We start from the raw sequence: 17,168 nt of genomic DNA on the forward strand, positions 1-17,168 counted from the left end.
AAATTTTCTCAACTTTAAGACCACTTTTTTTGGCATACAAATATTGAGTCACAGTTTGCAGTCAATAATTAGATATAAATAAGGCTTGATATTCTTTCTCATGGTCAATTCCAGCAATATAAATGAGAAGGACCATTTTATGATAACTACACAACTTTCTGAATTCCTTAAATATTTAAGTAGCAGCACGATTTGCAAGTGTTTTTTTTTTAAACAAGTAATTCCGAATTTTCAGCTATCCTCCTTTATGTGCATATATATGCATTCAAGTCACTGTCACCATCTGTGATAACACTGAAATGTTCCTGTTTAATCTGGGTTCCAGAAAAACTGACATAAGAGACAAACATATATGTTTGGTAGTTTTCTGTCTTAATCGATTCATTTCTGTAGCAAAGCATCTGATAGAAAAGGACTGTCTAGCTAGATCTCTGCTTACTTTTTGCTAATTGTTTTACTCCAACTATATAAAAAGCGTACAACTGGGGAAAAGAAAGCCATACTCAAGAGTTTCTGAAGACAACAGAGCAGCCATACAGTTTTGTAAGTTTTTCTTACATAAAGCTAACTATAAAATAAACAGTATCCAAAGATATTTTTGGTGATAGTATTTCTGAATCACAGAAAACAGTAAAATGCAGAATATGGAAGAAAAAGTCTAAAATGTAAAAGATCTTTGATAGTAAGATCTTTGCTGTAATATGCCATAATTTTGGAAAAAGGTAGACACTATTATAAATATTTTAAAAAGCAATCAAAACCCCAGAGGAAGAAATAGTTATTCTCTTTAATCCCTATATAAAAAATTAAGAGGCTGAATTTTTTCAGTTAAGTGTGACAACTGGTATCTCCTTACCAGAACCATTTTCTGAAGTATTTATTGATTAATATAATTTTAGCATTCTGAAGAGCAAAATGGCGGCCATCACAGATAAGTTCTTTTCCTTCAAAATGCAAGATGTGCATATGTTGAATTTGTAGGTTGAGCCCCCTAAGTCTTAAAACACATTGCCTGGATGGTGTGGGAAATATTTCCAAGGGAAGGAACATAAAAAAATAGCATTTTAATATTACCTAGTTAATACACTGGCTATCAGAGAACCTCTGGTTTTAATACATATTAAGTTGAAAGATATTATTGCCAAAATAAAATTTTAAAACGTTCACTTGGAATAAGACTTTTAAAGTTTTTATTTAAAACAACAAAATATAATTTTATTTTTCAACCCTACCTAAATCCTAACTTGTTTTTTGTTCTCAAATTACAATGCTACATTGGAATAAGGAGATAATCATTTTGTATGTTCAAAAATAGTTATAAATTTTAAATAATGTGACAGCCATTATATTATAAGTGAAAACACACAAACAAACACACCCCAAACTCCATTAATAGTCAACTTTGAAAACTGAATGGGTAATTCTTTCAATGACGTAACTGTGCTGTTGTTAGTGTTATTATGGTAATATTTACAAAGTAAGTTTCCAAGGAACATTAAAACTATACCACAGAAAACAAATGTTAGATTAGTGACTTTCTACTTGTTCCTTTGAATTTTCAGTTCTTAAGATTATAGGCATTAAGACAAAAGTAAACGCAGTTGATTTCTGTCCTTTTATTTTTTACTACAGCCATTTGCTTCATAGGTCAAAATCCTGTTTAGAATCACCCACATGTAACAAATATCAGTGAGATAACCTAAGATATGTCTGATGATTTATACAATCTAACCAAAAAATGTATAATATAGCCACTTTTACACAGGTTCTTATCCTGAAGAAAATCATGTAACTCCTATATCTAGGATGGCCTTATATTTTTAATGTAGAAAATTGCATTGTTTCCAATATATGCCTAAATATCGTAAATGTCAATGCTTTATTTTCTGAAATACTAGGACTTTTTATATGAAAAAAATTAAAGATTATTTCCATAAAGTCATCAGAAGTACTTAGGGAATATATATACCCAATGCTTTTTAATTAGAAAAATTATATCATTTCCTTTAAGGCTATAAGAGATCCAATTGTATTTTTAAACCTAGCATTTTGTAAATCATGCTTTTTATTGATACTTGAAAATGTTACCAAATTCAAATATGCAAAAATATTCACTAACAGTCACTAGGAACTAATATAAGCAAACAGCATATCTTTTTTGTTGGAACCACTATTAGTTAGAATATTCAAATATGACAGGTTTGAAGAAAATTATAAGAATGATGCAACTGAAAAGGAAATTTGGTTGTTGTGGTGGCAAGCAAAATGAAGATAGGAAAGCCATTCCAAGCAAATTTTAGACAAAGTGTTTCCAAGGACAATGATTAAACCTAGTTTCATATAAGCCTGTGAATATGCAATGATTCCTAAAAATGGATGGATATAATTTCTATAGCAGAGAATATTTTAAGACAATATATAAATTCTGGGATAATTTTTTTTTGTACCAAGAGATTCAGAAAGTCCAGAACAGTGCCTAAACTTCTGTGTGTGTGTGTGTGTGTGTGTGTGTGTGTGTGTGTGTGTGTCTGTCCATCTATCTATCTTCATGGACAAGTCTAATCTACAATCTCAATGAAGAAACATTGGCTTAGAAAATGCTGGATTCAAATTAAAGAACTAAAGTTGTGGCCAACATTTTAACAATATTGAAATGATGACTGGTAACACTGTACTGTTGTTGCAACAATGTCATCAGAAAAAGCACCACCAGGACTCTGATACAGAAAAACTCTTCAGAACAATGTTCTGGATGGGATCAAATTTAAAGCAAAGCAAATGGTGGGTACATACGATAAACGAATTAGGCAAAAAAGAATACTGAGAGTGGATATTTGTTGAGAGTGATAAATATTTAAGATTGGCTACTTACTGGGAAAGAACAGAGTCAGTGGATGAAAGGAACAGTAAATTAGGACAAGCTAGGAGTCTGGCTGATAGAGGAAAACAAAGGATTAGATTTAGAAAAGAAAAATAATTTATTTCATTTCTTATATCAAAAATTACATCCTACAGACAGGTTTAAGAATTAATGGAAGACAAATGTACTGATGTATTTGAAGAGACCAACCTTCACTCACTCGTACACATAGCCTATGATAGTACATATTATCTAATATTTATGTTTAATATAGTCAATGTACTTGCATCTTTTCATTGGAAAGGTGATAAAGACAATGCTACTCATTTGGTGAAAGTAAATATATAAAAGGAGTTAACCTCTTTAAATTTAACTAGAAGATTTTCATGAGTGATTTCTTTGGTCACAATATAAAATACACTTCAGGACAAAGGCCATGTGTCGATCATCATTAAATAAAAATCTGGTATTCAAGTTAAAATTTTCTCTGCTTACTCCTATTCAAGTAAAATATAAAAAAAAATCTTAGCTTAAGATTTAACTTTCAAATCTGAATTCTAATTAATTATGAGGGTACACTTATTGCTTCAGAAATGTAAAAGTAACTTTCAATACCAGTCTCTTAAGGATAATTGTTGTACGCCTAACAGAAAAAAAGGAAGCCTCACTGATGTTTCTTGCTGATGACACATGAATATCTGGCATTTTTCTCTCTGACAAAAGGCTGTGACCTAAAAAAAAACCCACTGTGACCTAATGGAAGTTAATAGATAGACACTTAATAATAGCTGACACAAGCTTCCTAGGCTTAAAAAGATTTTAAACCAATTGGACAAGCTTTATTTTTATATACTTTTCTAATTCCCATGCCCTGATCTATTTTTCCTTCTCTCCTCCAATTTTATCTAAGTAATGACAGAATACTGATTGGAGAGTTGAAAATTTGCTTTATTTTCTAAATGAACACAGGTATTATATGCTTTAATATTTTAAATCTCACTTTCTAAAAGTAAAATTATTATTTTAGTATAAATCTCTTCCTATCACAGGATGCTGAGATTTTTATTTCCATCATTATTACCAGTGTCAAGAAACAAAAGCAGATGAAAGTTTCTTTAGACAACAAACTTCATAGCAGCCAAGTTGAGATACTGTATTTATCAACTGAAATGTCTACTTGTTATTCCATTTTCATCACACTGTTGTTCACTTCTCCCATTATATAAGCAGAAACCGTTTCTATGGATAACATCTAAATACACCAGAATCCCCAAAGTATATCTTTTCAGTGATTTTATCTGGTCATTTTTTGAATTAATTCAGTGGGCTACACTGTTTAAAAGAGGTTACACTGTTTAAAAGAGGTTTATATTATTCAACTAATGGTTCTACGTTATTTGTTTAATAGATAAAGTTAACTTCCAGTCCTTTAGACTGTTGCTAGTATTATCAGATTTTCCCCAAAATCCTACATTTTTGGTTTTCACTTTTTTGGAAAAAGTAATATAAGGAAGAATTCCATAGCTCTAAACATCTATTGTTAGTCTAGGTAGGATATTTATTTTACTGTGAACAAAGGGTCTTCTATTTGTGATATAAAATGAATACTGCTTGTTTGGTTCTTCAATCTAAAAAGCAGCAAAGTAAAACACCATAAATTTAGGAATTTTTCCCTGGTAATTTTAAAACATCATAAATTTAGGAATTTTTCCCTAATAATTTCAGTTAAACTTCTTTGTAACTTTCCAAAATAATTCTAAAACCATTATTAAGTAACCTTAAAATAAAGAAGGCAACACTATACCACAGTCAATGGATAAGTAAGCAAAAGAAAAATTTCCAAAGTTTTGATTCAGAAAAGTTTTTTTAAAAATTAACATTTAAAATACCCCAAATCAATCATGTTGGTTTTGCTGACTTGAAGCCTTCTAAAAAATGTAATAGAAAAAATAAAATGAAATAAATAGAAGCAATAAATTCAATAAATCATAATTATCTTTACTGATTTGAGACATTTTCATCACAAATTCCTGAAACCCTTAAAAAGGAAATCTTCACATTTATATGTGCTCTATTTTATACTTCCTGCACCAGTTTGTTTCAGTGTTACTTATCTAAAACATGGTTTTTTGTTTTTGTTTTCACTGAATAAAACAGAGGATTTTAAATAATTGTAAAGAAAATTCTTCTACAAATTTTTATTAGTCCTGACTTGAACAGATCATATCTATTCAAAAAGCTTCCCTAAACAGAATCCTTTACTTCTCATAAATTTTTTACTCATTCACAGAATTATAAAGAAAAGGGTAATAGATACTGGGGGCAACAGAAGAATTGCAGAGGGAAACGTTCTCAAAGATTCCATGGAGAAGAGAATTGGCTGTAAGGAAATCTATGATTTGTGGAATAAAAAGGAATATTATTTTATAAGAAGCTATTATTATCTTTTTTCCCCCTTCTGATCAGAAACCCCTTTATGAAAGCCACACACTCACTCACTCCTGAAAAAAAAACTGCAGTTAACACACAGAATTTCCACACAATTTCAGGGGATTCATAAATTACCCCAAACCCGTGGTATCTCAGATTAAGGACACTTGTAGTTGTAAAAGCTCTCTGACCTAACTCAAAAGGATGACCTTATAAAAGCACTAGGCTTATCAACCACTTTGAATTCCAAAATAAATTTATCAGCATTTTACTTTAAAATTTCGAACAGTAAAACATAATGTAACACTTAACTATGTATAGTAAAATTAATTATAATCTTAAAAGTTATACATAACATGAAATAGAAACGTGTCTTTAACAATTACTATGTCTAAGTGACTACTTTAATGATGCATTATCTTTTTAATTCATGTATCAATCACATGGAAGTTCTAGGTAGAAATGTTAATGTATTTGGGTATCATTGCTAACACTTCTAATTATTGGGGAAACACAGTATTTGCTTAGTAAAGAATAAACCAAGAAATTTTGAACTTTGCAGATAATAAACTATGCTACTTAAAGGATCCAACTGTCAAAATCATAATCAGCATTTTTCCTTAATTATATTACTAATGAAATACACCTGCAAAATATATCTCAGCTTCTCTTATTCCTACTCAACCTTTATTATTTAAGCATATAATAATACATTTCAATAAGTTCTCATTAGTAATATGCTAGCAGTAGTGGAATGACCCAATGTACCGGTTTCAATAGTCTTATAGTCAACTTATCATGAAAACCTGGAATTTACACTGAGTTTTGAAAATCTAAGTGTGCAACAGATGCCTTTAAAATATTACCTCCAATCAGGAGTTCCATAAATAAACTGATATATTTTTAAATATGGTGGTCAGTAAATAGGAAAATGATTAACTAAAGAATATATTAAAAGCCATGTCTCTCAACTGTCCCATCATCTGTACTATTTTATTAGAAATACCTTAAATTTTGTTGTTTGGAATAATAAGGGAATCATATGGTATTTCTTTATTTTTTAGAAGTTTTTTTTTTTAATGGATCTAATGATCTTTAGGAATGAACCACAAATCTAATTCAAATGTATTTTCTCAAATCCACCTTAGTGTAGACCAATAGTCAATACAACTGGATTTAATATTAACCAGAAATTTTTAAAGTGGCTAATAATACAACCTATGTCTTTATACACATTGCATATTCAATTTTGATAATCCCTAAATGATTTTCAGTGATAAAAGCCCTGAAACATTCGGATAGTTGAGAGATGTGGTTAAAGTGACAAAGCAATAAATCAAGTTTCAGTTATCCATGACAGAAGATGGAAATAGTAATCACTTGGAATCTTGAGTATTATATTCAGTTTCTCCAGCTGAAATCTGGCTGAGCCGCTTGCTAGATCCCCACAATTTTCGAGAAAGCTGACCTGAACGCATCTGTTTAAGGTAATCCAGAGAAATGAACAACAGATGTGATTAAGAAAAAAAGAAAGAAAAAAAAGAAGTGAGACTGATATATAAGACACTGATTTTGTAGGATGCAGAATGTAAGAATGTAAGTTTTGTTAGCAGAATCATTCATATTAACATTTTAATGATTCTTGATTAATAATAATTAAAGAAAGGCTTCTCTATACCACTTGTCTTTCAACTGAGAAAGGTCTAATGCCAATGTGTAAATTTTAAAATTAAATGTCCCAGTTTGTCCAAATTATCAGTCCTTTTCTTTATAAATTAAAGAAATATATTTCACAGTTCATTAAAATAATCTTCTGAATTTTACTTTAGCTAATAAGACACATAATTTTGAGGATTTTCTCCTTTTATATTTAAAGTACTATTGATGCTAATCACAAGGATAATAAGGAAGTACAATAATGTTCTGATGGAAACAAAATAATTTTAGAGTATTTTGATATAAGAATTTCAAAAAATGACATTTAGCAACAAAATGATAAAATATAATTTAGAGAACAAGTATAGCATAAGCTCTCTGAAGGTGAGAATCACATTTGTTCACCATTAAATTTGTACCACCTAGCACGCTTCTCAGCACATAACAATTATTAATTAAATATTAATCCAATCGGTAAATAAATGCCCCTCTAAAAGTGCTTATAATTCTAGGTAAGGCAAAAAAGAATCCATGTGGGACACATTTCTCAAACTAACAATATGACTTGTTGGAATTACTTTCCCAAGTATAATCTATTTTTTATTTGTCTGCCAGCCTTTTTTAATGGTTACCCTCCTCTAGGGTACATTTATTAAAGGGATAAAAAAAAAAAAAAACCAAGCCTCATGCAAAGACACTTTAGCATGCTTGTTTTGCATTTTCATTTCCAGAAACATGATTTCCATTAATCTATTATCACTTTACCATATGATTAATAAACATGAATTTCATACTGACAGTGTAATATACAAAACTGATACATGGCTTAAAGTACACATTAATCAAGACTTTGATCTTTTATGATAAATTTAGATCTTTACATAAAGATCTTTTCATAACTAAAGCTTTAATCATACTGTCATATGGAATTATATCTTAATTATGCAAGATTCTAAGTATTTGATTATGTACTAAAGTAGATCCATACTTCAACTGATACATCCAAAGATGTAAAACAGATAAAAAATACTTTTATTCCAAATCTGCACACAATTCAGATTCTATGTGTTGTAGACTACATAAAACTTTCAAGGAGGACAAAAAACTTACTTAATAAACAGTACAAAACACTGATTTAAGCCTACAAAATGAAGTTGCTTAGGCGTTTTTGTTCCAATCGATTTTTAAAAGAAAAGTGTGTGCACATAATGGTCACTTCATATAAAAAAATTCAGTAAAATCAGAAACTGAAAAATTACTTAAGGTGGGGAGATGCAGGCAAATTTAAAGGGCACTTGAGTAATCCACAGAAAGTGAAACATACTCAAAGAGAAAAAATGCCTAAAATGTTTTAAATGTAAGTGAAATACCAAGATACAGACTTGCTGACATTCTTTGGGGGACTGTTACAACTGAAGGTAAATGGTGCTATCACTTTAATTTAATAAGACCTCTCTTTTGTTATAATAATATCCTGAACAGGTATAAGAACTGATGAAAACTTAGCAAAAAGGTTCCTATGATCCGTGGTAGATTTATTAAAAGCAGTGACACTGTGTTATTCACTAATGACTTCTCTTGAAACAACTACTACAGATGCCATATTTTAGATTTCTCAGAAAAGACTGATGGTATCAATAAAAATTGATAATGCTTAATTTGACTCTATGTAATACAATTAACTTTCTAACAGAATCACTATATTACTTGGAGTATAGCCACCAAGTTTTTTAAGGAACAGTATCAGATTTATGATATCTGAATGTTCAGTAATTGATAAACCACTGGCAAATAAATTTACAGTAACTACAGGAAACTCACCGAGAATTAGGATATTATATGGGGATATCTGTAGTTCCAAGTAAAAAAATGATGCTTTTACAAAAGGATAATTGACATACAGTCATACTGGTATTTATTGAAATTAAAGTAAATAGTTTTATTGTTTGAGCCTGTATTTAATTTTTTATAAAGGCTCTTATTTATTAAAAATCCAAGTCGTGTCTTGAATCTAGATTTGGAAAGACAGAAAATAAAAGAACTTTCTTATTCATTTAGAGGACAGAAACTGTCAAATGTATGCCTTCAATTGAAGCATAATATAAACATCACTCTTGAATACTAGCTTTATCGCCTTTTCATTTACTGCCCTTTGAAAAATCAAACTTGGTTAATTTGCTCATCCATAATGGAGACTTCTGATTCAGCTGGAACAAAGGAGAACCAAAGGAATCCCCAATAGTACGGGAAAAGAAGTTCTTGATGCTATGTTTTACCTCAGCTGGCTTGCCAACACCCACTACAATCAATTTGCCATCTTCTAATCCTACAAGAATATGGCTGTATTCTTTGGTTACACAAACACAGTGGATAGGCATCCGCATGGCTAATGGATTCATGCTGAGATTCAAACTAGAAAAGAAAGAAAACACACACACATAATTACATGGATACATAACGTATTCATAGAATTTAATACCTGGAAGATAATTTAATGATCACCTGGTTCTCCATTCTAATTTTACAGATGTGTAACTTAGATTCAGAAAGGTTGAACGGCTCACACAAGGGCCTACATTATAGCATTACTTAAAATACTTAATCTATCTTTTCTCATTCTCAATATCTGTTTTTCTTCTAACTATATATACAACCAAATATATATATTTTCTCTTCTAACCAAAATCTTCTCACTAAAAGATTTTCATCTTGTTGATTAAAAAGCTAAAACAGTGTGCATGTGTTGGGGGGTAAGGTCAATAAAATCGGTCTATTTGCCTTGTCTTAGAAGATATATGTATAAATATATAATATAAAATAATACATAATATTTAAAACCATAAATATATGGTTATGATATAAAAACATAACTCAACTATGGAAAATATCCATGGCTTTTAGGATTACAGAATGAAGAACCCTCTGAAGTACATACTGTGTTTAGACTAACCTGCTACAAGACCTGATTTGAGATTCTCTTAATAATACCCTGAGTAAAACAAAATGTTGGAAAGATACGATTCAAATAGGGATTCAGTGCTCTTCCACAGGAGAAAGAATGACAAAAATGAGAAGAGAAATACAAAAACAGGGACGGGTGTTGGTACAGAAATGATTCTGACATGAATGTGGTAGGATAGAGCACAATGGATCAGGAAATGATTTATAAGAAAGGTTTGGGGGGAAAAAAAAAGAAAAGAAAAGAAAGGTTTGGGAGGGGCCAAGATAGTCTCAGTAGTGTAAATAAGCCACAATAAATTTTTTAAAAATGGAAGAAAAGAATGTATTTGGGCATAACAAATACAAATACAGGAAATAACAGTGCTTTGTATACATAAACTAGTAAATACGAAGAATACAAAGCTCAAAAACGTATCCACTATTTAAACATCCTTTCCCTTCACTTTAATAACAAGACTCCCCACCCATTTTACACACACATACACACAATCATGAACACATACATTAGCCTTAAAAATACCTTAGTTTTTTTTTACCCCAATTAAAAAAAAAATTAAACCCTAACTTTAGTTTGTAAAAATTCAAACTATAATTGAACAAATTTCCAAATCCATAATCGAGGCTTGGCACTATGAAATTTTTTTTCTGTTTTTTAAAAAATTTTACTTGTAGTAAAATATACGTAACATAAAATATCCTACATTTTAAAAATGTACATCTATATTTCACTTACTAATCCAGAAATTCTTTAGCTTTCTCAATTTTTTTCAGAGTTACCAAAAAAAAAGACATGTTCATAATAAATGATAAACCAAAAGATTAGAAATCTTTGATTCCTGATTTCCACTCTAGGCTGAAAGTATTACTACTTTTTCTTTTCCTTTTTTTTTTTTTTTTTTTAAGATTTTATTCTTTAAGTAATCTATACAACCAATGTAGGGCTTGAACACACAACCCCAAGATCAAGAGTCACATGCTCCATCAAGTGAGCCAGCCAGGTGCCCTATTACCACCTTTTCTTAAGCGAGGTTTCAACAATTCTTTTTATTTACCTGTGGAGATCTCTTATGGACAGGAAACCTTGTAAACTTCCCGTGATAATGTGTTCTCCAGTGATACACAGATCTGATATTTGTTCTGTCAGGACTTGAGACCCTAAATACTTGCCATTTACAGAAAACAGATGTAGTGCACTCTTATCCTATAAAGATTAGATGAAAACAATTTAATGATCTCAAAATTTAATGATTTAATGATTTCAAATTTAATGTTGAAATAAACATACAGTTATGTATAAAGAGAGCGTGTAGACAATATTACTAAAGTGATTTTAAATCAGAAATAATTACATACTTTAAGAAAATATTTAATAACTAAATAATTGCTAAGTAAACAATATTAAACAAGAACTCTCACCCCTCCAAAAGAATTAAAACCTCATCCAGTCTAAAAAACCCCGCATTCTTAACATAAAACAAAGATTCTCTTAACTTTTTTAAAGCTATAAGGTTTTTTTTTTTTTTTATTTAACGTTTATTTATTTTTGAGAAACAGAGACAGAGAACGAGCAGGGGAGGGGCAGAGAGAGAGGGAGACACAGAATCTGAAGCAGACTCCAGGCTCTCAGCTGTCAGCACAGAGACTGACATGGAGCTCGAAACCATGACCTGTGAGATCATGACCTGAGGTAAAGTCAGTTGCTTAATTGACTGAGCCACCCAGGTGCTCCCCCCTCCCTTTTTTTTTGAGAAAGAGGGAGATAGAGGGAGCATGTGTGGGGGAGGGGCAGAGAAAGAGGTAGACAGAGAATCTGAAGCAGGCTCCAGGCTCTGAGCTGTCAGCACAGAGCCTGATGCAGGGCTCAAGCTCACAAACCATGAGATCATGACCCGAGCTGAAGTCAGACACTTAACTGACCGAGCCACCTGGGTGCCCCTGTAAGTTTTTTTTTTTTTTTTTTGACCTTTTAAGTAATCTCTACACCCAATGTGGGGCTCAAACTCACATCCCTGAGATCAAGGGTCTCATGTTCTATCAACTGAGCCAGCCAGGTGCCCCAAGATTCTCTTAGTTTTTAAATAGCTTTATCATGGAAAGAAAAATAAACGTAATTCATGGCTTGTTTTTTCATACCCAGGCTGTACAAAAAGAATTTAATTTGGTTATAATTTCCACTTAAGTTTATGAAGTCCCACATAATCAGAAATTCTTTTTGAAATCATGTATTATATAAGTCCATATAAATCCCTAAAACAAAATAATATCTCATAAATACAGTATAATATGGAAAGGAAAAGATGGGCTTATAGATAGTCTAGCCCTACTGTATGAAACTGTTATATACCTTGAGATTGGTCTTTTCCTCAATGGTGGAATAGATGACAATATGTCCTTCCCAAGATATCGCCAAATTAGGAACAGTGAGGAGTAGAGAACTCTCGCAAGGTGGTCGTAAAGTCCTCATGTACTGACCTTTCTGAATGGTATGTATAATCACAGTGCCATCCTACACAGAAAGTATTAGAATATGAAAAAGAAACAGAACAACAAAAAAAGAAAGAGAGCCAGATAAATAAATACAGGAAAGGAACTTAGAAAATGATTATTCTACCAAGGCACATGTACCTTAGGAAAAATTTCAATCTTGAAATTTGAAATAGTCTTTTATTTCATAAAATGCCCTCTTTCCTTAACTTATAAGACCAATAAAATCCCAAAATAGAATCCAGTCTGTTTAAGTTTCTTCTTTCTGGATTAATCCTACTTCTGCAAGTCGTACACAAACAATAATTTCTATGCTTTTACCAATTCTAGAAAAAAAATTATTTTTCCAATTTTAGCATATGTGCTTCTAAAGCAAGCATGAAAAAAATTTAAATTTAAATATTGTTTCACAATTTGTAGAAAAAACTAGCATTTCTTAAAGGTGAAATCTTACCCTTGATCCTGACACTGCCATGTCAAGTTCAGTGCTGATGCCAACACTCAATACCTCATCAGTGTGTCCATACAGAATCTGAAAGGGTTTCGATGCTAAGCCCACGGGAACACCTCCCTAGTGTTAAAACATAGAAACAAAGGTAATTTTCTAGTCGGCTATTTTCTACAAAAAGGCTTATACTATATTTAAATTGTCTAATCACAAACTAATATTGCAAAACAAGTTCTTACTACTGCATCTATTTATAGTAATATTCATTCTTGTGTTTTTCCTTGGATTCCTAAATTATTCCTGGAGAATTCCCAAATTCTCAGCCCCTTTTGAGGCTCTAAAACTTAAGCAGGTCCCAGGCTCTGAGATGTTGGCATAAAGCCTGACACGGTGTTTGAACTCACAAACTGTGAGATCATGACCTCAGATGAAGTCAGACACATAACTGACTGAGGCACCAAGGTGTTCCTATATGGTTTTATTATAGGAATTCCAGAATGGTTCAAACCTAGGAGAATTTTCAACATAATACATTAAGAGAAAATAAGAGAAAAACTACAAAAAAAAATAAGACAAACTGTGAAAAATAGCTAAAAAGGACATTATGGGAACTACTAGCAAAATTAGAACATGAACTGTGGATTAGATAACTATATATATTATATATTGTATAGGTGTTCTGATTTTGATAACTGAACTGATTATATGTAAGAATGACTTGTTCTTAGAAAATATACACTAAAGTGTTTAGGGGTAAACGAACACAGCATCTTTACTGAGAGAGAGAGAGGGCAAGGGCAAAGGGAGAAAGACAAAGGATCCAAAACAGGATCTGTGCTGAGAGCAGAGAGGCTGATGTGAGGCTCAAACCCACAAACCACAAGATCATGACCTGAGCCAAAGTCGGAAGCTTAAATGACTGAGCCATCCAGAGGCCCCAATATCTACAACTTTTAAATTGTTAAAAAAAAAAAAAAAAAAAAGATGCTGGGAGCAAAAGACATTAGGAGAGAATAATAAGACAAATGCAAAAATGTACTATTTTTGTAACTTTTCTGTAAACTACTAAAAAGCTACCAAAAGAAAAAAAAAATCAGAAGGAAAGTAACTACTTAAATATCAAAAAAAACCCCACAACCCAACAGCAATGTATGGTGAAATGCAACAGCAAATGGTATACTAAATGGCACAATGGTGAAGGCACTTTCATCAAAATCAGACATAAGACAGGGATACTCAGTATAATTTTCTTACTCTATTACACTAGCTAATAATGTAATAAGATAAAATGAAATCATTTTATTGGAATCATTATATTGGAAAAGATAAAGACATCCACTTTTACTTTCAGATCATATGATTATATATCTTATCTACTTTGTTATCAGAAAACCTAAAAGATACTAATAATTATAAGAGCTGGATAAGAAGATTTGGTAAACCAATTAGATAACTGTATAGAAATCAATAGCTTTTTTTTACACTAGCCATAATCATTTAGAGTAAAAGTGATTTAGGGGTGCCTGGGTGGCTAGGTTGGTGGTTAAGCATCTGACTCTTGATTTCAGCTCAAGTCATGATCTCACAGTTCATGAGACTGAGCCCTGTGCACTGGGCTCTGTGCTGATAGTGAAGAGCCGTTTCGGGATTCCCTCTCTTGTCTCTCTCTGCCCCTCCTCCAGCTTGTGTGTGCTCTCTCTCAAAATCAAAAAGAAGTAAAAGTGACTTAAAAAGTCCCTTCAAAATAGTAATAATACGATAATCAGAAATAAACTTAAATAGGGGTGCTAGGGTAGGAGACACTGGTTAAGCGTCTAACTCTTGACCTCAGCTCAGGTCATGATCTCATGGTTCGTGAGCTTGAGCCTCACATTGGGCTCTGTACTGACAGTGCAGACAGAGCCTGCTTGAAATTCTCTCTCCCTCTCTCTGCCCCTACCCCACTCCCGCTCTGTCAAAATAAACTTAAAAAAAATTTTTTTAAAGAAATAAACATAAACAAGTACAGAACCTAATGGAAAAAAATAATTAAAAGATTTTGTTGAAAAACATTAAAAAAAGAACAGAAACAAATATGGAAAGACATGTCCTATTTCTGGATAGGAATGATTATAAAAATGCCAATGCATACCAAATTAATATATAAATTAAATATAATTTCATCAAGACTAAGAGATTTGTGAGGAAGATATGGTTGAAATATTTTTTAAGTTCATATGGAAGAATAAATACTAATATAAGACTAGCTGAGAACATTTTTTGTAAGGAAACATAGTGAGAGGAGATTTGTTTTACCAAATATTAAAATGAAAATATTTTGGTGTTGCTATAGAAACAAAATGGCGAATCTAGAAGAAGATCCAATTCAGTAGGTAGTCATTTATGCCGGCATAAATGACTTTCCACTGAAAGTAAACATAATAATACATTTTAATATTCTATATTATTATAGAATATATATTACATACTCTATATATTCTATCATATATATCTATTTTTTTCTAGTTTATCTTTATTTTTGACAGAGAGACAGAGCACAAGCAGGGGAGGGGCAGAGAGAGAAGAGAGGGAGACACAGAATTTAAAGCAGGCTCCAGGCTCTGAGTGGTCAGTACAGAGTCCGATGCGGGGCTTGAACCCACGAACTGCGAGATCATGACCTGTGCTGAAGTCGGACGCTTAACCGACTGAACCATCCAGGCGCCCCTATCATATATATCTATATATTATATATATAATACTCATATTCTCTATTATAAAAAGAAAAATTAATTACCAAAGGATTGAAGATTAAAATGTAAAAAAAAAAAGTTAAGAAAAATATTATAAGAAAATTTTTAGGTAATTATTTTAATAAATTTGAAGTAGAAGAAAGCCTGTCAAGTAGAAAATCTAAAAGCCATAAAAAAGACACTTTACTTCCTTGAAGCAACATCATAATGAGTATAATATGGCTGATAAAAATTATAAATCTGTAATTTCTAGTAGTCCCACCAGAAAGGAAGATTATTTAAATGTGTAACTAACCTGTTGTATTATTTGCCATATCATACATGTAGTGTCTCTCGAACCAGAAATCAAATGTATTCCACAATAATCTGTAGCTAAACAAGTAACAATATCTGTAAGAAAAAAGGAATTACAAAAAAATGAAATGGCATGGTTTTGCTGGAACAGAACTAAAAGGGCAATTTTAGTTCATGGTCAAACTATTACTAAATTGGTTGTTCTATCAGGAGAAATGTAGGAATGGCAATGGAAAAGCACTGGGGAAGAATAACACAGGAAACAAGCATTTCTAAACTCATGTAGAGAATCTTTCTTTGAGGTCACCCAGCTTTGAGAGTTAAGAGTACACACAGGGCAGGGAAATGTCCATCAGAGTCCTGCTAGTGGGTTAGGAGGCTTGAAATGGATCCCCAGGTAGTTTTGATAGGCCTCTCTGCTCTCTTACTCTCTCATCCCATTTACCTTCTACTCCCATTAAGAACTGAAATCCTGTGGAATATATGCCCCTAATCAAAAAAGTACATATTACACTGCAAATTCACACAATATAAAATACATTTCTACTAAAAGGTAAAAACCTGAGCTAAGTGGCATCTCAGGAGCCACTGGTACAGAATTAGTAGCAGACTCCCATTTCCCTTTTGTAATAGGTTTATCAGGAGGAAATCTACACCATGTCTTATTCTTATACTAAAATGAACAGCCTAAGAAGTACCAGGTTAAACCACATTCAATAATTTACCTCTTTCATGCCTAACTATAACTAAGTAATAGGGCAGGTGATGTCTTCTTCAACAACGACAGATTTTTTTTTTTAAGTTTTGTCTTAAAATTCTTACTTGTATCAACCAATTTTTTTAAAAAAGGCTTAGCCTAACATCTTTCAGATACTATGAAGCTGTATTTAATTTATATGGTATTTAGTATACCCCAAAACATTAAATACTCTTAAAGAAAGCATATAATGTTCATAACATTGCTCTATCAAAAAAAAGTTCACTCAGCTTCAAAGGTAAATATTAATGTTTTTTATAAGGAGGATGTACTACTTTTGTAGTTAGAAGACACAGGGAAACATTGCTTTTTTGGGAGAAAAAAGTTAACACTTACCCATGTGTCTAATATTGTGTGAGATAGTTTTGCCTTTTGTAAGTGACATCACTTGAATGCTATTATCCCAGTGTCCAGCACTGAAAAGCAACTTTGCATCATGTGATACTATGAATAGCTTAGAAGTTATTTCCAGCCCTGGAGCAAAAGGACCATTCATACTACGCTGAGTTCTGTAAACATAATTAAATATTAGACTTTTCCATAAAA

General features: G+C 31.7%; 1 protein-coding gene across 10 annotated transcripts in view; it reads right to left on the minus strand.

Annotated features, from left to right (window-relative positions):
• Nucleotides 1-4,204: 4,204 nt before the first annotated feature.
• NBEAL1 (neurobeachin like 1) overlaps nucleotides 4,205-17,168 on the minus strand; it is a 172,979-nt gene continuing 160,015 nt past the window's right edge. For 8 of the 10 annotated variants that reach the window (XM_049615129.1, XM_049615131.1, XM_049615134.1 and 5 more), the window contains 6 exons: nucleotides 16,959-17,131; nucleotides 15,867-15,961; nucleotides 12,846-12,962; nucleotides 12,252-12,413; nucleotides 10,960-11,108; nucleotides 6,669-9,358 (listed from right to left, as the gene is read on the minus strand). In XM_049615129.1, coding sequence (XP_049471086.1) covers nucleotides 9,085-9,358; nucleotides 10,960-11,108; nucleotides 12,252-12,413; nucleotides 12,846-12,962; nucleotides 15,867-15,961; nucleotides 16,959-17,131 — 970 coding nt within the window. In that variant the 3' untranslated portion in view covers nucleotides 6,669-9,084. Of the gene's footprint in view, nucleotides 9,359-10,959; nucleotides 11,109-12,251; nucleotides 12,414-12,845; nucleotides 12,963-15,866; nucleotides 15,962-16,958; nucleotides 17,132-17,168 lie in introns of all 10 variants that reach the window. The other 2 variants (XM_049615135.1, XM_049615133.1) reach the window with 1 other exon arrangement.

This window comes from Panthera uncia (assembly GCF_023721935.1).
Source record: "Panthera uncia isolate 11264 chromosome C1 unlocalized genomic scaffold, Puncia_PCG_1.0 HiC_scaffold_3, whole genome shotgun sequence".
Taxonomy (NCBI): Eukaryota; Metazoa; Chordata; class Mammalia; order Carnivora; family Felidae; genus Panthera; species Panthera uncia.